At 33.3% G+C, this 26,403-nt stretch overlaps 4 protein-coding genes across 5 annotated transcripts; 2 read left to right on the top strand and 2 right to left on the bottom strand.

Annotated features, from left to right (window-relative positions):
* The first annotated feature begins 2,550 nt into the window (after positions 1 to 2,550).
* Positions 2,551 to 3,233, top strand: LOC110411395 (Ribosomal protein L39 family protein). The gene is made up of 3 exons (XM_021421531.2): positions 2,551 to 2,638; positions 2,783 to 2,886; positions 2,975 to 3,233. The coding sequence occupies exons 1-3, from the start codon at positions 2,636 to 2,638 to the stop codon at positions 3,021 to 3,023; spliced, it is 156 nt and encodes a 51-aa protein (XP_021277206.1). The 5' UTR covers positions 2,551 to 2,635; the 3' UTR covers positions 3,024 to 3,233.
* Positions 3,234 to 4,926: 1,693 nt separating this feature from the next.
* On the top strand, positions 4,927 to 8,845 carry ASP5 (aspartate aminotransferase 5). The gene is made up of 12 exons (XM_021421528.2): positions 4,927 to 5,137; positions 5,278 to 5,367; positions 5,458 to 5,529; positions 5,654 to 5,848; positions 6,028 to 6,066; positions 6,153 to 6,242; positions 6,386 to 6,494; positions 6,578 to 6,687; positions 6,800 to 6,943; positions 7,068 to 7,234; positions 7,834 to 8,098; positions 8,499 to 8,845. Exons 2-12 carry the CDS (start codon positions 5,296 to 5,298, stop codon positions 8,628 to 8,630), a joined length of 1,395 nt encoding a protein of 464 aa, XP_021277203.1. The 5' UTR covers positions 4,927 to 5,137; positions 5,278 to 5,295; the 3' UTR covers positions 8,631 to 8,845.
* Positions 8,846 to 9,897: 1,052 nt separating this feature from the next.
* On the bottom strand, positions 9,898 to 13,928 carry LOC110410379 (putative receptor-like protein kinase At1g80640). Of its 2 annotated transcripts, none has more exons than XM_021420029.2 (10): positions 13,516 to 13,928; positions 12,876 to 13,058; positions 12,498 to 12,748; positions 12,252 to 12,384; positions 12,058 to 12,121; positions 11,888 to 11,984; positions 11,664 to 11,766; positions 11,139 to 11,257; positions 10,961 to 11,050; positions 9,898 to 10,569 (listed from the first exon to the last, which is right to left on the bottom strand). In XM_021420029.2, the coding sequence occupies exons 1-10, from the start codon at positions 13,649 to 13,651 to the stop codon at positions 10,429 to 10,431; spliced, it is 1,317 nt and encodes a 438-aa protein (XP_021275704.1). In that variant the 5' UTR covers positions 13,652 to 13,928; the 3' UTR covers positions 9,898 to 10,428. The 2 variants fall into 2 exon arrangements, with proteins under 2 accessions (XP_021275704.1, XP_021275705.1); XM_021420030.1 differs by lacking the exon at positions 13,516 to 13,928 and adding an exon at positions 13,245 to 13,509.
* A 4,229-nt stretch (positions 13,929 to 18,157) lies between these two features.
* Positions 18,158 to 21,933, bottom strand: LOC110410378 (Aldolase-type TIM barrel family protein). Its single transcript, XM_021420028.2, has 6 exons — positions 21,725 to 21,933; positions 21,104 to 21,492; positions 20,398 to 20,984; positions 19,474 to 19,653; positions 18,730 to 18,987; positions 18,158 to 18,603 (listed from the first exon to the last, which is right to left on the bottom strand). The coding sequence occupies exons 2-6, from the start codon at positions 21,486 to 21,488 to the stop codon at positions 18,532 to 18,534; spliced, it is 1,482 nt and encodes a 493-aa protein (XP_021275703.1). The 5' UTR covers positions 21,489 to 21,492; positions 21,725 to 21,933; the 3' UTR covers positions 18,158 to 18,531.
* Between the last annotated feature and the right edge of the window lie 4,470 nt (positions 21,934 to 26,403).

Here is a 26,403-nt window from a genome sequence, read left to right as displayed (position 1 = left end):
CCCAATTACAATATCCTCATTCATTGATCCCTTCGTATAGATCTTTTCTACTAGTTTATGTTACATGATCTTTTCTACTCTTTTTTAAGGCTGTAATATCTTCACATAAACTGAAATGTTTTGAATGTATGGATATATTTATATAACACAAAGTTTTTCAACAATTATATATTTTAGTTTTGCTTAAGCATGCTCAGTCACAGCTACAGCTACAGCTACGATTGTAGAACCCAAAGAAGATTGGGCATGCTTTTTTATCTTTTCCTTTTCTTATTTTCTTTGGGTCTTTTTGGGATTAGTCAAAATCCCAACGGGAAAACGAATTAAATTGACAACTTAAATGCAGACATTGTTTAGCTTGACGCGGTTTCATCTGCGAGCAAGAAAAAGAGGGTGGGGAGAAATTTTAGGGAAGGTGATGTGATAGAATGTTGTGCAGATGGGGTAGCCCCGCAGTCTATGGGATTTGCCCAGCCTGGTCCTTTGAATTTTTTTGCAAGCTTAGACCGCTTTCCTCATCATTAGCAATGGCATGACAAAGATATCCCAAAGCCCTCCATGTGCATGTCTCTGTTTTGTCTTACCTCTACTTCAAATTTTGGTTCGTTTTGACTGAAACCAGAACTGACAATCAGCTTTGCAATCTCCCCAGTGGAAGTTTGTAAAAACATAAAAAAAATAATCAAAAATCCGTCGAAAATACGTTTTAATTTTGACAAACATTAATATAATTTATTTTCTCATAAATTCAACGCAAATTTATGAAAAACTTATCAATTTTTCATTAATAATACGTCCTCATAAATCGAAAAAAAAAATAGTAAAAAGTCAATAAATGAAGATTTATTCATGTAGTGATCCTTAACCTGAAAATACAATGAAGGTGGCTTAATGTAACAATTTGGGTCAAAATATACATATATAATTGTGTTGTATTGTCTATTATACTTTGATAGATATGAAAAGGAAAATAAAAAATTAGCTCCTAAATGGCTCCAAAAATATTGGTCAAGCTCAGGCACGTGCTTAGTAAACCGTGCAACAGTGCTAGATTGCAGGGATGATGAAGACGTTCATGTGGTTGGAACATTACATATGCATTAAATTAACTTCTTGAAATTAAGTTTATATGTTTGTGACTTTGACATCTTCCTTTTATATTCCTGCTAGAAAGCTAGCACTGCTTAGTATAATTAGGAAATAGGTCAAGGCCATGTGAATACAAACTTTTTATAAAATATATAAGAAAATTTTTATAAGTTTTCCCAACAAAATAAGCATCAAAAGTTTTTATTAGTGTAATTTTTCTACCTTTTCTCACGATTTTATGCACATTAATAATTTAGTTATTTAATACACGATTATATATCTGATTACACATTCGAAATAAGTTTGATAGAATCATTAATAAATATATGATCCGGATATAAAGTTCGTAGTTGAAAATTTTAATAAACCCCGTAATCACTAGTATTACGTGTAAATCAAAATTTGGGAAAAATTAAAATATTAAAGAAAAAATTCGAAATTATTCTTCAAAAAGCTGAAATTTCCTTTAATTGCAATCCGTTGTGGGCTTTGTGGTGTCTCTCGAGCAGCCATCAACCTTTCTAATGGGCTTTTAGCCCATCCTCTTTTAATGGGCTTGGAGGAATCCACTTCGCCGATTGGGCATTTGAAAATGAATCGTTGGAGTCCAAGGAGAGAGGTCCATTTTCTCTTTTTTTTTTTTATAATAATAATTTTAAAAAGGAAATAATAATTTTGTTATTTTTTTATAATAATATTTCTAAAAAGAAAAATGAACCAATAAAAAAAAGGAGGGGAAAAAATTGTTTGGATCTAGATCAAGTGTGTAGTAAAAGCTTGGAGGTTATATCTAGGAGCAATGAAAATTTGAATTTATTTTTTTAAACAATGAGAAATATACATTGTTCATTAAATTAAATGTTCGGATGCATTATAAATTTTAATTTTAATTTTTTATTTTTTAAATAAATTATAAGTGATAAAAATATTTTCAACAAATCAAATTTTCTTTGGTAATCCAAAAAACTTTTTAATTACATGCTTTTTGATTTCGAATTTAAGTACTGATGATATAATTGAAATTTAAAATGTCTTCTGATTATAAATTAAATTTGGGTTTAAGCTATTCATGCTTTCATCTTACATTATGCTAATAATTCATATAATTTAATCCATAAATGAATACATAAATGTTATTTTTATAAAATAAGCAAAACAAGTCCCATATTTTTTCCACTCTATTTCGCCCTTTTATTTTTTTTCATAAAGAAAAAAAATAAGGTTTATTAAGTCTTTCTCTTAATTTTTTGGTAAAATTTTATTTTTTCTATTTAAGGACTCTTAAATTTTATTTGGTTTAAAATTCATTTTAAAATCCTTTTATTAGTTATAAAAAAAGAATTTTAATCAGGGAAATATATTAATAGTTGGGTTTTCGGACAAATGGAGGCCCAAATGTAACCGACCCAAAATGGCCATTAACCCGGGTCTCTTTCCACATCGGATATAAATGGCCCATTTTCCATTTCCATGTCCCTAGGGTTTTCTTTTCTTCCAAACAGGTTTTTTCGCTCCTCGGTCCAAACACAGCAGCAGCCGATCGAAAATGGTACTGAATATTTTATTTGATCGTGTTTTTATCTCTGCCGATGAATTAATTAGTTCGTTTGCGTACTGAATATTCCATTCGATCGTGTTGAAATTTAATCGTTGAATTAATCTGATATTGATTTGATGAATTGAAATTGAACAGCCGTCGCACAAGACTTTCATAATAAAGAAGAAGCTCGCCAAGAAGATGAGGCAAAACAGGCCCATCCCTCACTGGATTCGGATGCGCACCGACAACACCATCAGGTTTTTCTTTTTTTTCATTTTTACTCTCGCTAATTACAGTATTTTCTTTAATTTTTTAAATTATTTTTATCGTTTTTTTTTTGGTCAGGTATAATGCAAAGCGCAGGCACTGGCGTCGTACAAAGCTCGGATTCTGAGGTTCTCGAGGTTCTCGGTTGCTGTTTTGTGTCTCTTACCTTGTTTTTTGAACTAATTTAGGTTGTTTAGTTTGCTGTTGAAGACAATGATGATACAGAGCTTATGGTTTTGTGTTTAAATTAAGTATTGTAGTTTCTGTAAGGAACTCATGTAAGTTCTTTTTAAAGAGCTTTTCTTTTGCATTCAAGTTTTGTTTCAGTTATTTGAAATCATGGGTTAGTCTTTGTTTACTTTACTCTGCTGGCTTTATTTATGTGATGATTAAGTATAATTTTGGTTGCTTGTTTCATATCCTTTAACAATGACATCGAGAAGAGTGATTGACATATACCAGTTGACAGTGCTTATCGTGTTCTTGAAGCTCTAATTGAAATTACAACTTGTTAGTAGGGTATATAGCACGTTTATTTCTTTAAGTGATTTGAACGATCAGGGGTTTGATTTTGAGTATCATTTGAGTTGTCTTTTGGATTAGTTGTACCTTGTATGATATTGCCCAAGAAGTTATGTAATAGCTGTCTGATCAGATCATATTTCTTGTTGTGGTGCATTATTTCCTGAATTATTTGAGTTTTGATAGAGAAGAAGACATTTGATGAGCATTATGTTTTCGCGAGAAGTTAGCTTTTACAAACTTTGACTGAAGGAGACCTTAGAATAGTTTGCGCAAGTACACTGGCCACCCAATTAGTTTTGTCAACATATGTGTATGTGAAACTAAGGTGCCGTGTGCTCTATTTGGCTTTCTAAATGCATATATTAGTGTCATCTTCTCCCAATTGATTTTTGAATTATGCTTGGATAAATGTTTGTGCATATTTCTTCTCTAGAATGGAAGAAAATATAACTCATGTCAAAGTGTGTGTGTTTTTTTTTCACTTTTTCACCGTGAACGAAAGAATTCTGTATTATTTTAATATCTATGAGCATTGAGTGTTGAAAGCAACTAATCATGGCTGGAATTGCTTTCTTTCTCTACGCTCAATTACCTGATAAAGTTGCCCTCAGGTTTGGTTTTGGGAAGGAGTATTGGCTTGTGTGGCAAATAGTCAGTGAAATGAGAACTGCCCTGCCATCCTGTGTAAGTTGATTCAAAGACTCAAAAATCAAAAATAAAGAATCAATGGCCAATGAAGGTTGGAGTAATTTGTTCGGGCTTTTCTTTTATCATGTTCTAGGTTGATCTGTTTTGAGTTAATGAAATGACGCATGGTTGAGTTTGCCTTGTTTGTTAACCACTGGTAGTGTTAAGCTTAATTTCTCTATAACATGTTGTCATTGGGAATCATTGTCGAATTAAGTTGGACAACTCTTCTCCCTACTCAAAGTTGGACCAAGGTATGAATGTCACCTGCATCCAAAGGTGGGGCAGAGACAAGTCTTTGAAGTTTTAAGTTTGAAGTCTATATTTATTCATTACGTGAGCATTAATATTCAGTTGCAATAGAACATGTAAGAAATCAATATGATCTCTCGTGTTGACCCAAATTACGACTGAGACAGAGCTTGCTTTCCATGTAAATCAAGGGCCGCGTCCATTGCAATCCCTTCTCAACCTGAAGAGACTTTAGTCATAGACGATGAAACAGAGGCTCACCCAAATATTCTGGAAAAGCAAGGGGAATATTCGGTACCAGTTTATATTAAGAGGACAATTGTTGTGCCTAGAAATGGCAGAGGCTAAGACACGAATTAAATTATAAAATTTAATATAAAATTAAATTTTATTTATTTAATTAGAAATTTGACTCGAAACGATTTAATAATAAAAAATGAAATTAATTATTATTATTTATTTTATTAGTAGGTATTAGCTTAATAAAATAAGATATGCTTACTTATCTGCGGACAAGTGGCAATTGACTACACTTTTTAAATTCTACCACAACGTTTTACGTAATGACCATTTTACCCGTCAACAATCTCGCTAATCACACAACACACAGTCTCTCAGGCATCGCCATGTCGATACCGACGGTGTTTCACAGTTTTCATTATGTCTTTTAGCTTTTTTTAAAAAAAAAAGAAACATAAAATCCGAGTTGACATAACCGAGATCACTACCAAGTACCAAGCTTTCTCTTGGGATTCATCGCCTCTTTTGCCTCTCCAAGTGAGCTCCTTTCTTCTCGTTTTCATTTCCAAATTTGTTTCATTGAATCCAGGATTAGATGACTGTCACCCTTGTCTTCTTTGCTCTATCAGTGTAATCACATTTATTACGGTTTTGGTATTGATCAAATACTTTTGCAGAGCGATTTCTGATTCCAGATGGCTTCGTCGGTGCTCTCTTTGGCCTCTGCGTCGCCCTCTGCCTCACTTTCTTATCGTGGAATTAGCAAGGTAATTCTAATCCATCCCTTTTTTAAAAATTCGGTCTTTTTTCTTTCTTTTTATTTTAGTTTCTGAGAAATGAAAAGGTGTTTACGACAGGGAAAGTTGAATCTTGGAAATACCAGCTTGTGCTTTAACAAGGAGAAGACGAACCCCTTCATCAAAACGAAGGTACTTCTTTCTATAAATTTTCTTTATTATTTTCTGTTCCATTCATGATTGAAGATATTTATAATTCCCAGTTGTCTAGTTCTTTTAAAAGGTTTGTGTCTGAGTTTCTTTTTGTTGTTTGCAGTCTTTTGGTCGCATATCTATGGTTGTCGCTTCCAATGTGTCTCGTTTTGAGGGTATAACAATGGCTCCTCCTGATCCAATTCTTGGGGTTTCTGAAGCGTTTAAAGCAGACAACCATGAGTTGAAGCTCAACCTTGGAGTTGGGGCATATCGAACTGAGGAGCTACAGCCCTATGTGCTTAATGTGGTTAAAAAGGTTAGACTTCTTTCCTAAACCAGTTGGTGCAAGTTTCATGAGTGATGGCCTGCTCTAGGTTCTCCATCGACATAGCTTTTAATTTGCTTTGCTTCTTGCTGCCAAGACTGAATATTCATTTGTTGTAAAATTAAATTGAGTTGATATTAATATTATTTTGGTGTCACTCAAATTTCTAGGCTGATAAGCTTCTACTAGAGAGGGGGGAAAACCGAGAGGTAAGTTGATATACTAATTTGCATACATAACCAGAGGTCGCTCTTCTCCATTAAGTGTACTCACTATAGTTTAATTTCGAATGTAGTATCTCCCAATTGAAGGCTTGGCCGCTTTCAATAAGGTGACGGCAGAGTTGTTATTTGGAGCAGACAACCCAGTTATAAAGCAACAAAGAGTATGTGAGAATTTAGGCTATTATGTCATAACAAAAAAAAAAAGATCTATTTTACCTCTATATGATGAGGTTTTGCAGGAAAAATTGGATTGGAAAAGAAGGAAATTTGTTTCTTGTTAATTTATGTATTTGACTTTTTCCAGGTTGCAACAGTTCAAGGGCTTTCAGGAACTGGTTCACTTCGACTGGCTGCAGCTCTTATAGAACGATACTTTCCTGGGGCAAAAGTTCTGATATCATCTCCCACTTGGGGTGAGTACTGTCTTCCTCTTAAAGTTTGTTGTGAAATTTGTTCAATATTATGTATTGTTGTAGTTAACGAAACTCTCTTACAGGTAACCACAAGAACATTTTCAATGATGCTAGGGTTCCATGGTCAGAATACCGATACTATGACCCAAAAACAGTTGGCTTGGATTTTGAAGGGATGATCGCAGACATCAAGGTCATCTTCTGGCTAAAAATGCTAACTAGAATAAATATCAATGTGAAACAAGTCAATTATTTATCTTTCATCTCTCTTTTTAAAGACTTTATTCTTCAATCACACTTTGCAGGCAGCTCCCGAGGGATCTTTTATTCTTCTTCATGGTTGTGCTCACAACCCTACTGGTATTGATCCAACCCCTGAACAGTGGGGAATAATTGCGGATGTCATCCAAGAGAAGAACCATATTCCATTTTTTGATATTGCATACCAGGTATTAGTTGTTTGAATTCTGGATATGAATCTTGGTTTCAGGTGGTCTGAAATTGCAGCATGTTATAGAATTTAGACAAAGTTGACATTTAAGTGAGATCTCCTTGATTTACTTTTGGTGATAGGGATTTGCAAGTGGAAGCCTTGATACTGATGCAGCATCTGTGAGGATGTTTGTGGCCTGTGGTATGGAGGTTATCGCTGCTCAGTCATACAGCAAAAATCTTGGCCTCTATGCAGAAAGGATTGGAGCAATTAATGTTGTCTGCTCATCACCAGATGCTGCTGCAAGGTACAATTGTGTTTAATGTTGTGGTATGTGATTTAGTTAGCCTTTTCCTAAATTAAGCTACCAACTAGAAGTGCATGGAAATGCACTATAGACCATGTAGCAAGGTTTCTATTATTTTCTGTAATTTTGCCATGTGAGATTCTCTTCCTTGTAGATACATGCTGGAAAATATTCTTTTAGTATGCCATGTCTGTGTAAATCCTTGAGAGTGATGGATCCCAGCATCCTTGTAATCAACGTCTTAGGCTCTTATCTATAAGATTGCCCTTAAGTTTTAAATATGGAGTCATACGTGGTACCCTTTGTTTCATGATGGACAGCGCGCCCTGTTCTCTTCATATCATTTTATAAAAGAATTGATGGTTGTGTTCACTTTTGCATCTGAAAATCTGTTGGCAAAGTTATACCATTGAAATATTTTTATGAGACCAGCTGCTGATTAGGAGTATGTCTTTTCGCATCATAGGTTCCTTGACCATGTGCCCCGATGAAGTTTGATTCAAATGAGTTACATCTAATGCATAATGTAGTTCTGGTTTCTAGTCCCTGTGGCCTGATATATTGCTTAAGGACCAGCTTATATTGTACGTCTGTTTCAGGGTGAAGAGCCAACTAAAAAGAATTGCCCGACCAATGTACTCAAATCCTCCTGTTCATGGGGCTAGGATTGTTGCCAATGTTGTTGGGGATCCAGCCCTCTTCAAGGAATGGAATGCAGAGATGGAAATGATGGCTGGGAGAATAAAGAATGTGAGACAGAAATTATTTGATAGTCTTTCTTCCAAAGATACAAGTGGGAAGGATTGGTCATTTGTTCTTAAGCAGATTGGCATGTTCTCATTCACAGGCTTAAACAAAGCTCAGGTATTAGCCTGCTCCCACCTTCTTCATTTGCTTGACTTACAAACGTTATCCTACATTACTGGGTCGGTTTTCTTTCCACTGAATCACCCTCATGTGGGGAAAGGTAGTTCTGAATTATGGACATTTTCAACTGCAAAAAGTTACTGAATAAGAACATATAGTTCTTTTTCTCCTCTGCCTTGTTCCCTTGCAATTCTGTTCCATACCTTGAAATTTTGCCCAATCAGAAATAGTTTAGGCATCAACTCATATTTGCTCACCATGGGAATGTCGTCTGCATCGTAACTGGAAATTGTTGGAGTCTTCTACACTGCACTGTGTATGATCGTTAAATACAGCAATGCGTGGCACCATACTTTTTACTTATAATATCATGTTTATTGTTTGGTTTTCTTAACAGTGTGATAATATGACGAACAAGTGGCATGTCTATATGACCAAGGACGGGAGAATATCCCTTGCAGGATTATCTTTGGCCAAGTGTGAATACCTTGCAGACGCCATCATCGATTCATACCACAATGTCAGTTAAAATCAAAAGGAATATTGAGATACATATTAGAAGTTGATAGCTGGAAAAATTTTGTTGAGTTAAGCAAAACAGTAACTGAGGTGATTTTATTGAACGAAGATGTTGTAATAATGTATGTTAACTGAGTATTAATAACTCTTATATCTGGAGTTCTGATTGACGCAATTTGCTGCCTCTCTATTTATTGGAATTGAATGTGGGATTGAATGTGGGAAGTTCTATTAAGTATTATTATAAGGTTGTCTCCCATAATCAATATTCGGTATCAGACCCTAATGAAGACACTATTGAGCAGATTTAGGCTTATATTGTTAAGTTCCTGTGATGATAGGGATATGTGAGCAAGTCTCAGGTCCTGCAACTAAACTGTCAATGTCCCTCCAAGCTCCATGGGAGCAAGAGGGATAAGTGAGTGCAAAGCATCGGTTGTCTAGGGGCAATAGGTTGGTTTTTCTTGCACTATAAGCTAATGTAACAGATGTTGCGTTAATAAATTTTTTGAGTTAAAAATATAAATTCGTGATAGTGATATTAATGATACTAGAATTGATTCAATTTTTCACTGATACGAGACTGCTCATAATAAATATTGAGATTAAAATAAACTTAAATTAAGATACGATTTCTCTTTTAAATAGGTGAAAAAATTCGTACTTTCAGTTGTCTTTTTCACAAGTGAAAGAATCCATTGTTGACCCTTTCACAGGTGAGAGAATCCATTGGATCAAACCAAATTGCCATCCCAGAAATTAAAAACAAAAGGCATTTTGTTCTCATTTTGTACTAGTAGTTAATGTCTACCAACCTGGTGTAAGTGGTTCACATCCATGGTAGCTCTGGTCACGGGATCCACGATGCTTGGCATTACATCTCCTATAGTTAGCAGATAATCTACCCAAGGAATTGTGTCTACCCAAGAATGGTGATAATGCAAGCCCATTTTCAGCTTCTTCAACCAAAAAAAGAACAAAAGAAATCAACACCTTTAGACCATATTCACAAAAAGAAGGTGAAAGGGTAACTAAGCTCTTGTCATCCTGCTTGACTGATTTGTGTGACTTCTTCCTAAGAAAAATCCACAAGCAACACGAAGACAATACGATTGCAGCCAATTAAAAGCAAACAACCCTCAGTGCTGCTGTTAACATTTTCTTGCCTGGATCCATTTCTTTTATTCCTATGAAAAAAGAGCAGTCAGCATTTGATAGAAACAAAGACTGTGCGGTGCTCCCGGAGAACAAGCAGCCATTGAAGTACAGATGGGGTATAACAAGAATTTGGTCCATAATGGGATTGTTTTGGGAGCTCAACTGAAAAGTTTCTGGACTATTACAAAAAATCAGTCTAGATTTTTTTTGTTTTTTCTTGGGGTTGGCTTTGACAACAGCTGTCCTATTGATTGCTGTTGTATTTCTTCCCAGGGTGACAAAACAACATGCATCATTTTTAGCCACATTAGATCTTTTTTTTTTGTCCCTTTTTTTAAATGTTTGCATTGATGACAGCATAGGAAGAATTAAAATGCTTGTATAAAGCATCTCAATTATGGTGCAATTTACAAAACTTTATATGAACAATCAGATAATCTTCTCCTCTCGCCCAACCGACCACTCTTCAGACTTCACCGCGAAGGTATGAATTATCATCAAGAAAATTTTTGCATGTAATTGAGCAATGGAAACTGATGTGGATGTATGATTCAGTCGGTGCAAAACCCAAGATTAATCACATGGCAGCACAGCAGAACAACGATCTTGATTTCGAGACATGTCAAGGCACAGGAGGTAGATTGTAAGGGTCAAGGGTCTCCGGGTTGTTTTATTCTTAGGGTCCCTCCAAGCTCCATAGGAACAAGTGGGATAAGCGAGTGCAGAACATCAGTTATCAATGGACGATAGCTTGGTTCTGGTTGCACACATAGCACCGCTACAGCAGCAACCTGCACCATTACATTTCCACTTTGCATTTATCAAAACAATAATACTAGTGTAAGCATGCACATTAGGCAATGGCTAGTGACCCCAAGCTACTACCCTTGATTCAGACTTAAGACATTGAATTCCTATCCCCAAATTGATCCCAGACCAGCCAAATGAAGTCTTGCTTGCGCAAAATATGTCTAAACAAACCAAATCAGTTTCCAAAAGTAAATAAATGTGTTATCAGCCTCACTTATTCCTACCTAACCTACCAGTGAGACTTCTGTGACAGAAAGATAAGAAATTTAGTTGGTTCAGTCCAAGTCAATTAGGATTTTGGATCAAATTATGTTTCCCGCCAAGAAAGTAATAACACTCCCAAGTGGATTTTTTCACTAGTAGCTTACCAACCTGATATAAGTGCTTCAGATCCATGGTATGTCTTATCACAGGATCCACGATGTTTGGGAGTTTAGATCTGTCAGTAAGCTGAGGCATGGCCTGCATTCATAATTAGAGCTATATGGCATTAAATTCTATAACATTCTATCTTTTTTTTCACATGAACTAACATAAGAGCAAGGCATACCCATGTGACAATAGATTGGCACTGAGCTGGTGCCAGTTTCTCTACAGGCTTTCTTCCCAATAGAAGTTCCAGCAGCACAACACCAAAAGCATAGACATCACTCTTATCTGTTAATTTACCTGGAAAAAGCAGGTAACAGATTTAAGTTTCTTATGAAGAATAGTAGACCCCCATTTTCAGAGAAATTGCAGCACTTCTCATATAATTCATACTTTGGACCTCTTCTGTCTCTCAGGATGGAAAACAAAATTGTTTACACTTATGTGAAGCCAACTTTAGAATAAGAGCGAACACAGCATAATTTAGTCCAGATACCTTCCAGTGGCAGCACATGTGCAGAAAGAGTAACTAATCGTATAACATATATTTATTGAGATCAGAACATGTAAAACATTATTGAAGTCTCGAGGATCCAGGAGAACTTTTTTATTAACTCCTAAAGAAGGAAGAGAAACTATACAATAATGTGAATAACAACCTACCAAAAATTGATTGTAGCAATTATAGCAGATTCAGTGTGCATACCATCTAACAGGTATTCGGGGGCTACATAACCTAAAGTGCCCGAAAGCTTCAAATTATTCTTGTTTTGGGCTGCATCTGTTACTGCAAGACCAAAATCTGAGAGCTGTATCCAGACAAAAAAAATGAGAGAAAATGAGCCTTCACTAAACTTAGCAGCACTAGTACAAACACACTAAAGTTTTAACACTAACAAAAGTAGGTGATCTAATAATTTACATTATTACCTTTGCATTGAAGTCTGAATCCAAAAGTATATTAGATGATTTCAGATCTCTATGGATGACTGGTGGGTTGCAGTGCTCATGCAGATATTCTAATCCTCTGGTCAACAATGGAGATTTATTTAATGTTTCCATTAACTAATAGCAATAAGTAAAATCAAACAAAGCCTCACCTTGCAGTATCCAGAGCAATCTTCATCCTCCTCTGCCAAGTTAACGACGATCCATGAGAAGGTCCTAAAATATAATTAAAAGTTTCCACAAAGAAAATTATTGCATTTTCCCCTCCATTGCCAGAGAATATATCTTTCATTTCTTAAGTTGTTTATGAGAGACACAGAGAAAGAGAGAGAAAGAGGGTTCTTACCATGTAGTTGAGTTTCCAGAGAACCATTTTGCATCAGTTCATACACGATAAACCTTGTCTCATTGTCACTGCTATAACCTAACAGTGAAATTATATTTGAATGCTTAAATTTACAAAGCAAATCCACCTCATTCTGCAATTCCATGTAACAACTCAAAATCAAAATTGAAATCCCAGAAAACACATAAAATGAGCTTATCAAACTTTAAAAAGTAAAGGAAGATGAATTTCCCGCAGAAATAATACCTCAAATTCTTTTTCTGCATCATGGCTTGCACAGTCCAACTTCTTAACAGCAGCATAAGAACCATCATCGAACTGTGCCTTGTAAACACATCCAAATCCACCCTCACCCAAAATATTACCTTGATGAAACTTGCTTGTAGCTTTTTCAAGTATCTTATAATCCATAAACGAAGCATCACCCTCCTTGGAAACCGTCCTGATGGACTTGAATTTACCAAAAAATGGTGCCAAACGAATCCCTTTCTCAGCATCTTCGAATTTAAAATCACAGAAAACAGGGGAAACAAAGATAAAAAACATCAGTTCTTACGTGAACTCTCAAAATTCCAGGAAACCATGAAGAAAATCTGAATCGGGTATTGGCTCAAAAGAAGATACCTGAGCTCTTAGCATCATTTTTCTTAGATTTGGGTGAATTCTTCCTGTAATAAATCCATAAACAACACAACGAAGAGATGATTGCACCCAAGGAAGAGCATGCAAGGATGAGAGCTATTAACATTTTCCTGGGTGGATCCATTTTTTTGTGCTCCTCGCTTCCCACTTGAATTCCTGCTATTGCTGTAACCACTTCATAGAGTTAAAAGTACAACCTTTTTCTAGTAGAACAAAAGAAAAATGCTTTCAGCTTTTAGAAATCTGAGGAAATAAAGTAATTTGAGAATTAAACAGAGAGATAAACAGGGGAACATCTTCATCATTAAAACAAAGTTTAAAAATCATAACAAAAAAAAGATTGCTATTAACTGGGATATCGATTGCCTTGAAGCAAAACAATTCTGTTCTCATTTCAAAACATTAAATGCACCGAAATATGTGGTTGTTTTTTCAAAATTTGAATCTTCTTTTCTTTAAATAGGAAAGTTTAAATTTTGGACTGACATAAGAGTCTTACGTCTAACCAGATACAAACAAATGTGATTAAGTTTGCCACTGGTAAACAGGGTAGTGGAAAAAACAAAAGAAAAAGGGCAACGGGCTGTTGCAGAAGCAAATGAGTAAAACAAAGTAGTAGAACCTGGAGAGAAGGCAGTCATTGAATCAGAGATAGGACTAGAAATGGGTGATGAAACAGGAGATACGGCAACAACAATAATGGTTTCATGAATAGAAACAAGTGAAAAAAGGAAAAGAAGCAGAGAGAGAAGCTTCATTCTTGTTTCCTTTTCAAACAATAAATACTATTACTGTTCAGTAATAAATTTTCAGGAAAGACATGAAGATAGAGATGGGAATGAGGAGCGGGCGTCTCTCTGGCGTGGTGGGTTCAATTCAAAAGGAACAGAGAAAGAGAAAGAGAAAGAGGCTATTTGGTTGCGGATGTTGTAGACTTCTAGCCTCTCCACCAGGCTTTGGTGTTTCCCCTTTTTTCAAATCTCTAAACCCTGCAATACTATTTTTTTTTCTTTTGCTCTTCTTTTCTCAACTGTCTTTATCTTGGAATGTAGAAAAAGCTACAAGGAAACAAAAGCAAGCAGAGGAAATGTTGCTTATGTTGGAAGTGGGGGCAAGCTCACACTACAATCATGTGGACAGTTATCTAAAAAAATAATACTGATGTGCTTCCATCAAAGCTGAAGATTACCCGCTTTTCCCTTTCTCAGTTGCATGATCTTCAAAGTTCCCTCACAAAAATGTTTCTTGGCTTTTGCTTCTAGATAAAAATTATGCCAAAGAACAAAGAAAGTGAAAATTTTTTTCAGGTTTTCTTAATCATTAAGTCCCCAAGAAAAAAAAAAGGGGGCAAAATTCTTCATTTTCAGAGTTACTTTCACTCATTAAAGTGCTGAAATTTAATGTAAATAAATTTGTTATTATGTTTGCTTAAGATGACTGGTTTTGAGCGCTAAGAAATTTATACTTGAAAACATTCTTCAATGGATGTTATCATGGTTATCATCTTTCATTTATACCCTTATAAATCAAGACAAACATCAATCTGAATTTTCCATATCCAGATGAAAGAAAACACATTGACTAGGGGAAATGGGCATTGCCACATTGAAGAATTGTCAATGATTTCCCATATATCTCTACTGTGTTACAATATGGTAATCTAATAAAACCACGTTAAAATGTAATTTTTAGTCTAAAATTTTGGGTTGAAAGCGAAATCATCCTTCCTCAAATTGACTTAAGAAATGAGAAAGAATAACTTACCAGGATTACCCTAGCTTGTCTACAATTGAATGTACGTGTATGAACTATGAAGCATCCCACTAAGAAACAGCTTTCTCACGTGTTAGGTGAGTAGTGAGTTTGAAAATCAGGCAGACACCTAGCAGTTCACAGCTGTGAGATGAGACAAGTACCCCCCACGCCCCCACCCTGCTTGTTTTGCTTCATTCTTTTCTTTGTAAGGGGGTTTCCATTCATTTTTGGGTCTGGTTCTGAGACCCCACCTTCATACTGAAGAAAAAAATAATGGCAAAACCAGGTGCTGAAAATTCTTCGTGTCCCCCTTTGATCAAATGGCTTAGTCAGATATCCCTAGGGTGGTTAACCTTCACTGTCGGATAAGTTTATCCGAACTGCATTTGCATGTAATAACAGAGGAATGAGTTTAAACAATTATGAGAGATGACAAATCACCTTATGCTTTCTATGCCTACATATGATTTGGTTTTCTGTCTGTATCTTCAATGTCGTTGAGCTCAAATTCCCATATGAAAACATTGTTAACTGCAAAAGGAATTGGATTCTTTCATTGTTGCGTGACTGTATATTTTCCCCATTTTATATTGCAAATGAAAATGCAAATCCAACAACACTTGGTTCTTCCAAGTTCCAAATGAGAAATTCGATTTAAGTTGATTAAATTCTATCTATTTCGATTTTTCATCAAATATCTTTATATTTGAAGAAATAAGTTAACTGTTTGAATTGAAGATGTAAAATGTTTTATGAGAACAAAACTTATAAACAGAAAATTAATAGAAACAAAAAACACAAGATATTATATTAAAAAAAGATTAAAATCACATAAAATGTAAGTGGATTATGATCAAATTGCTGATTGTTTCACTTATGCAAAAAGAGTAAAATAAGCTCATATTATGTAAATAAAAAAGTATAACAATCATAAGATTAATGTGTCTTGCGACATATATTATTTTGAAATAAGATGTCAATTTTCAATCTTAATGAACACATTTATGTTTAAATTTATTAGTATATTTATTAATAAATTACAATAAATCAAACCATTCAATTAGTAGGAGAATGGACTTGTTCATACTTGTCATATATAGATATAAATCGATTTTAATGTAATGGAAGTGTCTTTATTGGGCAAAAAACACATTGCGGCCAGCCCTGGCAGGAATGACAATGAGAGCTGTTACCTTATATACATACCACATGCAAAGCAATTCGAACAACAGTTGCTTTCTAGGGATTAATTAGTCAAAACCCACAACGCCTTTTTCCGCAAGCTGTGTAGATAATCCATTCTACCTACTTTTGTGAGATGAAATCCTAACAGTCTTTTAAATCATTTGTTTTCTTTTTATTTTTTTAACAAAAAATTAATCATCATCAAACTCAATATCGGTTACCCATTTTTTTAATTTATTCAAAAAATAATAATCTAAGAATAATTAAATTATACTAGTTATCACATGGCTAGATTATCTAAGTCTTAAAAGAACAATGTGGTTAGACAAACACTTCTAACAAGGGGAAGTAGATGACCCTACTTTATAAAGCTACGATTGCTAAAAGACATGTAGCTTTAAATTTTTTGGATCATTTGATTGTAAGATTCTTATTGTATAAATTAACTTTATTAAAGTTTGAACAATTTGATCTCCTTTCAACGATAAACAAGTCTCGAACCGACACATTTATGAAAATTAAATCAAGCTGAATGAATCATGTGAGTAATATAAAGTTGAAATGTACACAACTTGTATAACGTTTACAACTATAATCGAGTAGTTAGGAATTTTGTAACATATTCTTTAATAAAATTGGATATATTTTTTTCATTAAACATTTGGCATGATTAAACGTAAATGATTAACAAGAGTTGTTCAGATTATATTGGATTAAGTACACAAATGTCTACTAGTATGCCATTTTTAACAGTTCACTTGACAATTGGGAGACACATGAATTTAATGGGGTGTGACTTTTGAGCATATTCTTTAGACATTGAAGGGCCAAGGTAATTTAAAAAGGCCAGAAATTAACGCAGGTCAATTCTTTAATTTAACTTTGTAAGAATAATCTAGCACTGGACAGCCATGAAAATTAATGAAATTTTTTAATTAGTAGTTTTTATTTCCCTCATATCAATTAGTGGGCCATTGGTGCTTCAGCCACCTTGCAGGATGAGCAAACAATTTAATCAGCTTTTAATTATGACACCATAGTTGATTAAATATAGAGAAAGAGAAAGAAAGTATTAATCTAAATTAGAGATAGATACTCATTATTTATTGTTATTTAATTGTGGAGACCTTTTCTATCACAAGCAAATGCAGCATGTGGTTTTGCCCTGTCTGTGACCTTGACAGCACCTGTTTATGACTTTGATAGTACGTTTGATTCATAGGACAGATAAGAATAAAATAAATAATTATTTTATTACGTAATTTAATAAAATGTATAGAATAAGTTAAAAATAGTTATTATGACGTGTTTGATTAGTAAAAATAATTTGAAAATAAGAGAGGAATAGATGATAAAAAAACAAAATACTATTTATTATAATATATGACTATTTATTTGTATTTTATTTTTAAATATTAATATTTTATTTATAATTCAATCATTAATTTTTAAAAATATTAATATTTTATTTATCATTTAAATATTATTATGATTTATTTTATTTTATTTTTAAATATTATTATGATTTATTTTTTATTTAAAATATTAATAATTTATCATTTTAATATTAATATTTATATTTATTTATAATTTAATCATTAACATTTTAAAATATTAATATTTCATTTATAAGTTAATATTAATATTTTATGAAAAGCTGGAATCAAGATAGAAGAGGGAGAGAAAATAATATTTTTATACAAAAAGAGTTGTATCTTTTTAAACTTGTAAAGAATATTTTAATGTTTATTATTTTTTAAGTTTATTCATCAATCATGGAATAACTAATACGGTGAGAGAGTGTGATATTAACTGTTTCTTAGTTTTAAATGATTTTGAAGAATAGCTAATCCTTCATCCAAATATGCATAAAAGTGTGGAGGTAGCACATCCACCTGCACTCCCCGAAACATTGGGTCACGCTCTCAAAGGGTAACCATAAAAACACAAGGTGGTTTGCGGGCTAAACTCGCCTGAACAGGACTATACAAGAAGGTCCTAAAAAGGTCTTGGGAGGTTTGCCAATTTTTCTATGAAAAGCTTAAGACCATAAAGAGTTCCACTCTCTTTTGTACAATATTGAATTTACAAGCAACACCCATTTCCTTGCCTAAATGTGAGTGCTACATACTTAAATGAGGAAATCTATCACAAGTGCATAAAGGCAGAAGGCACTCAGAGGAGAGAATGGAAAGCAACATCAAAAAGTTATCTCACGCTTATAATTTAAAAAAAAAAGAAAAGAAAATAAATAAAATGGGTTTGAAAACGGGTTTAAAGCTTTGAAGTTTGAGCTTGTATAAGCCCAAGGCTAAAACAGAAAATGAAATTCAATTTGGGTGACGACCATAATCGAGCCCAAGGTATTAATATTTGGTCAGAATATATAAATGCCCCTCCTTCTCAGAACTAGATTTGTGATGTCACATGGACAAAACATACCCAATCTTTCAAAATATAAAAACACATTAACTTGGGGCCTGTTTGGGAAAAGGGCCTGACACAGGACCTATATTCCAAATGGCCCCTTATTATACAATAAAAGTCCTCATGTGGGACTCTGATACAGACTTAGGCAAGTAGATGCTCTTGCAACCATGACAGACCTTGTAGGGGAACCATCATAAGCATTGCTTTTCTGAGTGTTGCTAAAGTTAAAAGTATAGACCCTCATGCAGCCACCAACTGCAAGTAAGTCTCAAAAGGATTTCTTTTCATATGAAACCAGACCATGAACTCCACCTTCAACTTGTGCTGCACCAGTCCGGACCTGTTCCAGTCAACATAAGAGCAAAGTTAAGGTACAATGGTACCATAAGCAGGCAATAATAAGATACGACAAAATATATTGCAAATTGTGTAACCATGGAGCTAATTAAAGGTATAAACTTTTAACCTCTAGCCTCAATGTGCCTGATTTTAAGAGCTCGTGTGCAGATGGCAAAGAGGAAGCACCAAGGTCCTGGAACCCTTGCTTGACTGCTTGCATTGTGTAAGGTATAAACTTTAGTACAGAACCTTTATCAGCAACTGCTCCAACAACTCCCTGGGCAATCTTCAGCTTGGCTGTGTCACCCAAATATCTCTGATCACTACCCTTAGTCATTGCTTCTAGGGAGCCCATGCCGCGATATTTTTTGACACGTTGACCATTCTGATAAAGCAAAACATTAGGCTTGTAGAAAAGGATTGGTTTAAGGTAAATGCAAAGCACACATGTATGTATCTTTGTTCCATTTAGGCACCACTGTACATATGTTTTGAAACCCCCCAATAAAATAAAATTTGCAATTAACAAATCATAAATGCTTTATCCAAAAATACTAAAGATTCATTGAGATTCAATTTGTATATATGCTTCAGAACCCCACAAAGAAATACTGATATTCTAGTGTTCACTATAATCAATGTATCTATGGATACTCAGATTCTCAGATCAACATACATCCAGGATGAAACTACATAAGAAACGGACTAAAAGAAAACCATATAGACAAAAAATTAAGCAGCAAAATTATGCCTCCATTGGATAAGGTTCAGTAACAAAAGAATCAGATTCTCACTAACTCCTGGCTGGTGGACACCATAATTTAAAATGATTGAAAAGAGATAGTGCCAAAAGGCTAAAGCAGTGTCATACCTTATACTCATAAGCTCCAGGAGCCTCAGTGCTTCCAGCTAAAAAGCTTCCCATCATAACAGTTGATGCCCCCAAAACCAAAGCCTTGACAAAGTGTCCAGAGTTTGAAATCCCACCATCAGCAATGACAGGCACACCATGCTGTGCAGCAATAGATGATACCTTGTAAACAGCAGTTGCCTAAGAGAAAGCAAGATAAGAGACCACGTAAGATGGAAGAAACACTATGATAAAATGATATTTTCAATTAATTTTGTAACATTTCTCCTTGGTATTAGTTTCTGCAATAGATAATAGATGTAGTTATGTGCAAAATCACACATGTAGTAAAATCCCCAATCATCAAAAGAAAATTAGTAGTTATTTAAACATAAAGGTTTGCATAAAAAGAAGATTGTTTACTGTTAAGTACAAAATTAATGGACATGCTGTTTTGGTTGCTCCAACAGCTATCTGATTTTGCATAATGGACGCTCCTTATGGATACACAAAAGCATGCGAAGCAAAGTAAAAATTGACCGCATGATCTTTTAGAAATTTAGTATTTTCTACCAAGTAAAAATCGGATATCACCACCAATGAAATTCTTGCTTCCAGTGATGGCCATATCACACTTCATTACCATTTAAGATATATTTCCAGACACTGACACCCTTCAAATATGGGAAAAAGTTTGCAGCACAAAATGAAATTTGAACATATAGAAGCTAACTATACCTAATGGGTATAAAAAATATTTAAGAACTAACAATTTCAAGACTTCAAGCAATAAACATATTTCTCAGAAACAAGAAGCATTTAAATAACAGACTTGGGCACATTGCAAAGCCATCAACCAACCATCAAGAGTAGTAGTAATATCAATTGAAAAATTTATTCAACAACTATTATTGAAGGTAAAGATGCTAATAAAGATGTTTTTACCTGTCCTCGTCCAACAGCACAAACCTCTTGTGTGGTGCAAATTGACCCAGATCCCATCCCAACTCTTAACCCATCTACACCTGCCTGAATCAAATTCTGTGCTTGATACATAGTCACAACATTCCCACCAATCACATCCAGCTGAGGATATGTCTTTTTGATGTACTTGATCATCTCAATCTGATATATAGAATTCCCCTGAGAACTATCCAACACCACCACATTGGCCCCTGCCTTCACTACATGCTCCAACCTCTCCTTATCAGACTCCCTAGTCCCCATTGCAGCCCCTACCATCCATTCTCCATCAGGCCCCACGGTCCCTGCCTCCAATTTTGGATACCCTTTTAGCCTCTCCAGATCCTCCTTGATCACCACATTCACCACCTCACCATCCCTTTCCAACACTACAATATCACTATTCTTTTCATCCAAAATCGCCTCAATCTTTTCCAGATCATAATTCCAAGGAACATACTCCACACTCTTACAATCCCGCTTGCAATCAAAGATTTTCACTTCTTCACCTTTCAAGTTCTCACAATCAGCAGTTGCAACACAACGCAACAGCTTGGATGGTAGAGTGCCTGTTAGAAATATTTCGAAACAATTAATAAGCACAAAATTACTAATCATTCTTGTGACTTGTGACAAAAGACTGAATCTCAATAAATTGTAGCAGCAAGATAACTTGTCATTATATTACCTGAGTCGGTAACAAAAATATATCTTCCATGAGGAGCAGCAGCAGGAAGAGTATCTGGCGACGCAAATGCAACAGAGGGAGTAATGGGGAGACGGAGAGACTTAGCAGAGCGGATGATGGAGGCTTGTTGGGCAGAAGTACAGTTGGAATGGACAATAGCGATGCCGCCAAGGGCAGCCATCGCAGCAGCCATGTAGGCTTCGGAGACAGTGTCCATAGGAGAAGCAACGCAGGGTATAGAGAGGCGGACGTTGCGGGAGAGGTTCGTGGACATAGACACGGCATCGGTAGGGAAGTCAATGTAGTGAGGGAGAAATATAACGTCGTCGTAGGTATAAGAGTAGCCTTGGCTGAACAGCTTTGAAGCCGCGAACCCGTCTTCCATCAGTCTGGAAGACAAATCAAAACACACAAAAAAAAAAACTCATTATCACGGTACACCTGCAATCATAGGTCACAAATCGCACAACAACACACAACCCTGTAATTTCCGAAGTTCCCAAATCTCAATCAAACTCTAAAGAAAACCAGAAAAAGCACAAGTTGTCTTTTATCAACATCAGGAAAAGATAATCAGAAACTGGAAGAATCAAAGCTAAAAGAACCAATCATGAATCTGACCTGAAAAATCGTGAACTTAAAATCTAGGAGAACGTCGGATGTCAGAACGAAGAAGAAGAAGATGATCGTAGGCGGCAGCGGCGTGCAAAATGGGATTTGCTTTGGTCGGGTAGAAAAACACTAGGAACTGTTGACTACAAAGACAGTAAAAAACTACCCTTCAGGCTTTGGGGTTGGGCTGTTAGTTTGGATTGGGTTGAGAAAGAACAGTACAAAATCTCTCTGCAGTTTGATCTAAAATAAAAGTTACAAGGATAGAACTAGTGATCAATAAATGATCATATAAATTAGAAAACTATGTTTTACGATATTACTATGCAGTCCTTTTTTTCAGGGGTAATACTATGTAGGTTTTAGTCATTTCTTTGAACCTATTATATTCTATCATAGTCTAATGTTGATGGGATTCGTCAAGACATGTAGCTATCAAATAGATTTCATCGTGCCACTTATGATTGAACACTAATCTTATAAGTCTATTTCAAAAATATCACGAATTGATAAAAATATTTTTTAAATTATTTTAAATAAATTAAATCTCTCGAATTCTCTCATCTTTCATATCTCTTTAATTTAATCACTATTATCTCTTTCTATCTATCTTATAACTTTTCGTCATGTTATCGTCGATTTACATACCAAAAATTATAAATGACATGCTATTTAGTTTATTAATTTATATTTACATGCCTTTAGCGTGTAACAAATTGATTGAATATGGTATGACGTGTAACAATATTTTTTTTTTCAAAATGGCATATTGCAAAATTTTTTTGAACATTACATATAATAACAACATTTTTTTCAAAATAAAATGTAACAACTTTTTTTAACATAACATGTAATATTTTTTTTTCAAAATGATGTATAGTAAAATTTTTTTGAATATGATGTGTAATAATAATATTTTTTTAATATAATGTATAATAATTTTAATATTTTTTTAATATGACATGTAATAACTTTTTTCATCATGACATATAATAATTTTTTTTCATAATAATATATAATAGTTTTTTTTTTCAACAATACATGTAGCAATATTTTTTTTTTCATGTACATGAATATAAAAAGAGTTCTTTAAGGACAATTTTATTTAAAATTTTCAAAAACACCTATAATCAAGTTGATATACATTCTCACATCGTATGAAACAAAAATGTGGAGACAAGCAGTAGTTCGGCAACCAATTAGAATTGTAACTAGTAAATAGGTTGACAGGACTGTCGGGCTTTGAAACTTGCATAAGCCCAAGGCCAAGCCTAAAGCTTTGTTCAATATCCAACTATTGAAGCTCTAAATTTTGCTTAAAGATAAAAAATTTAGGCGATAACAAAGAAGGAAATTTCATGTTAATGGTGCACTCCCCTTCTATAAAATCTAAATAAAGGTATATGTTTTGTATTAATTTAGTCAAAAACAAATACACCGAACAAAAAGTAACACATATATGAATTTATTTTTAACAATAAGATGTGATCGTGATGATACAAAACACTTTTTTAATCATAGAGATATATGAGATTAAAAATAAATTTAAGATTTAAATATCAAGAAAAATGACATCATTAATTTCGAGAGCATTTTAAAAAATTTAGAACATAACATATGTAATATGCTAAAATTCTTTGATCAATATATTAGATAATAATATCTTTGCCTTTCTTAAAATACATTATATTATATAAATAATCTCTAATGATAAAATCATTAAAATTTAAAAAGAAAAAAGTACGAGGATATAAAAAGAGGAAGATTTCACCATAAACATCCAATATTAACAAAAAGAAAAGAAATCAAAATTTACACGAAAAGCATTAAACATTGAGTTTGATTCTTTATTGTATTATACAAAAGAATGCAATAAGTCCTTGAGCTAAGAACTAGGGTTCTTTTCAAAAATATCCCTTATATATAAGGTGTTTTTGAAAATAATCTTTTTATAGTTTTAACTATTTTTAATTAAAAAAAATTAATTTTAGATAAAATTACTTCTAATGAAATTAACCTATATATTTAGATTTCGTGTCTTAAATCAACTTATATCTTTTAAGCTTTCATCAGTAGATCATTCATCTTTAGAGTATTATTTGTCAGAAAAAAAATCTTTAATCATTTTAGAATGATTTTTGATACAAAAAGAAAACCTTTTGAGCATTTTAAACATTTTGAAATGATTTTTGATATATGAAAAAAAACTTTTCAGCATTTTGAGCATTTTTCGCCAAGTAAGCATATTAGTTTATTATATTGTTAAATGAAATATAATGTATTATTTAAAGTTGATAATTTTATTAAATAGAATTCAATAGTTTTAGTGATTTTTAAGTATTGCGTAATTTATTTTTTGATATGTCGTAAGTAATTTTTAAGTATTGTATAATTGATTTTTAAGTATTGTGTGACTGGTTGGTATGGTATTGCATGATTAATTGATAAACATTACGTGACTTGTTAATAAAACATTGTGTGACTGGTTAGTAAAATATTGCATAACTAGTTTTTAGGTATTGTGTGACTTAGGCATTCATACAATGTCTAAAACCAGTTACGTATTACCTAAAAACTAGAGATGCAATGACTAAGTAGTATAATACTTAAAAACTAATCTTGCAATATCTAAAACTAGTGACACAATGTTAAGTTGCCAAAGTTATAATGTTTTTAATTTATAAATATGTATAATTAATTTTAACTTATTAACTTTAAGATTTTATAAATAAACTAATAAACTCAATAACCTAAAACACATACCTTGATGTCATCTATGCTTTTTAAGATAGCAAAAAATAGCTGAATTGTGAAATAGATAATATTTTGTAAGAGAAATCGAGATTTAATTTTTAAATTTTTATCTAAATAGCAAGATAAAGAAAATTAATTTTTTTTTAATTTATCTGAAATTATTTAAAAGATATTATTGTCAAGTTATGTTAAAAAATAATTAAAATTAAAATAATTTTTTTTAAAATTAAATTTATGAAAAAGATTATTTCTTACAATTTGCTTTAAGAACTATTGTCCTTTTAAGTAAATAAGTATAACAACATTACATGTTCATATTTTTGGATTTAAAGTCGAAATTATAACATTATTTGGATTTTAAAGAATAATTTATCCATTTAATTATTTTTTTAATTAATTTTTTTTAAAAAATTTTAAAACCCAATGGATTGAACAACCTAAACTTTGTTTTGAAAGCTTCCAAGCGAAGGGCTTAAACCGGTTCATAAAAAATTTCCAGCCAGCCTAGCAAAGAGCCGAATATGCAAAATTACCCCCAAAGACCATGCAAGTCGGCTAACCCACGCGGCACACGTCTTTTTCATAACGTCTACGTCATCCCAATGCTCATTCGACACGTGCACATATGGTTTAGCTCCAGCTGTCCCCGAAAGGAGATCCCAAAGTCCTTTCACGTTCAACAAATGCCCATTGGTTTCCAGGAAAATTACGAAACCTAAGCGGCTAACCCTCAGTCACGGGTAAGCTTTGATTGGCTTGCTTTTAAAAGGTGCTTTAGCCGTTCCATTGACCAAAAGTAGCTTTGAACACGTGGCTTGTAATCACAAGGCAAAGCAAACGTCAAAGGTTGTCGACCGCCTCAGCCATCCGTTAGATATTTTCCATTTCTCCCTTTTTTTTTTATTGTGTTTGCCACAAAAAGACGTGGTCACTTTCGTTTTGGCCTTTTATTATTTTAATTCGAGAATTTCATTGCATATATTATTAATTTATTAGTCAAAAAAAGCAATGCTTAAATAATAATAAGAAATTGTGAATTATGTTAAATTTATATAATTAAGTTTTTATTTTTATAATATATTCAAATAATTTTTTTAATTTGTAATTGTAATGTTTCATCTCATATTAAATCTAAATGTAATTATTAAAATTTATATAAAATTTTTAAAAATCAAGTGATTTACATGTACAAATTGTTGTATTTATGATATTTAGATTTGGATTGTTACAGTAACATACAACCCTTAATTATAGCTTCAAGTAATTTTCATTTAATTTATGTGACATATGACTTGATTTAATGATTTAATCAACTGATTCATTTTATATTAATTATCATATAATTACATTAATTATCATGTTGATATATAAACTAGCAGGTTATAAGATATGTGAAATTAGATTGTGATGATAATTAATTTTTCGCTAAAATTAATTGATTGTGCAAGTAAAACTTATTCAGATAAAAAAATAAATATTTAATTTGAAAAATAGACACAATTCAACAGGTTTTTTAATCCGAAAAACAGGGAAATTAAAAATTTGCAACTTGACACATAACCTAAACCATGGGCAATCATTGCTGGGCGTTTTTGTAAATAGAGTAGAAGTACAGGGAGGAACTGCTAAGGTGGTGGATAATTATGCCACCGGTTGTTTAGCACCCACGTCAGACAGCCCAACCCTCGAAACCAAGTGTTTGTGGGCTCTTTCCTCGAACCACTACTTTCCACGCGCCTAATTCCCCGTGATCAATACACACCCGAAAATCCTGAATTATTTGATTTTTTTGCCATAAATGGCTTATTTGTCACGCCCTAAAGCCAAAATCAAAGAAAAATTCTACATCTTGCCAAAAATTTTAATTAACAATTAATTTCTACTCTCAATTTTAATACCACACAAGAAATAATTGGTAGTATCTATTTTTTATT

This window comes from Theobroma umbraticum, unplaced genomic scaffold, assembly GCF_002168275.2.
Source record: "Theobroma umbraticum cultivar Fairchild unplaced genomic scaffold, ASM216827v3 scaffold_56.0, whole genome shotgun sequence".
In the NCBI taxonomy this organism is placed as follows: domain Eukaryota; kingdom Viridiplantae; phylum Streptophyta; class Magnoliopsida; order Malvales; family Malvaceae; genus Theobroma; species Theobroma umbraticum.
The sequence above is the reverse complement of the archived record's forward strand: the minus strand, read 5'-3'. Positions and strand labels throughout refer to the sequence as shown.

Bases quoted from the DNA above. Each gene is read 5' to 3' on its own strand.
- LOC110411395 (XM_021421531.2), top strand. The intron at 2,887-2,974 runs GTTTTTCTTTTT...TTTTTTGGTCAG, and splicing joins CGCACCGACAACACCATCAG to GTATAATGCAAAGCGCAGGC.
- ASP5 (XM_021421528.2), top strand. From the start codon at position 5,296: ATGGCTTCGTCGGTGCTCTCTTTGGCCTCTGCGTCGCCCTCTGCCTCA. The intron at 6,495-6,577 runs GTGAGTACTGTC...ACTCTCTTACAG, and splicing joins GATATCATCTCCCACTTGGG to GTAACCACAAGAACATTTTC. The intron at 6,688-6,799 runs GTCATCTTCTGG...CACACTTTGCAG, and splicing joins GGATGATCGCAGACATCAAG to GCAGCTCCCGAGGGATCTTT.
- LOC110410379 (XM_021420029.2), bottom strand. From the start codon at position 13,651: ATGAAGCTTCTCTCTCTGCTTCTTTTCCTTTTTTCACTTGTTTCTATT. The intron at 12,749-12,875 runs GTATCTTCTTTT...TTAAATTCGAAG, and splicing joins AAATGATGCTAAGAGCTCAG to ATGCTGAGAAAGGGATTCGT. The intron at 11,767-11,887 runs GTAATAATGTAA...GTCTGGATACAG, and splicing joins ATTCAGACTTCAATGCAAAG to CTCTCAGATTTTGGTCTTGC.
- LOC110410378 (XM_021420028.2), bottom strand. From the start codon at position 21,488: ATGGAAGACGGGTTCGCGGCTTCAAAGCTGTTCAGCCAAGGCTACTCT. The intron at 20,985-21,103 runs GTAATATAATGA...TATTTCTAACAG, and splicing joins TATTTTTGTTACCGACTCAG to GCACTCTACCATCCAAGCTG. The intron at 19,654-20,397 runs GTAAAAACATCT...GCTTTCTCTTAG, and splicing joins GTGCTGTTGGACGAGGACAG to GCAACTGCTGTTTACAAGGT.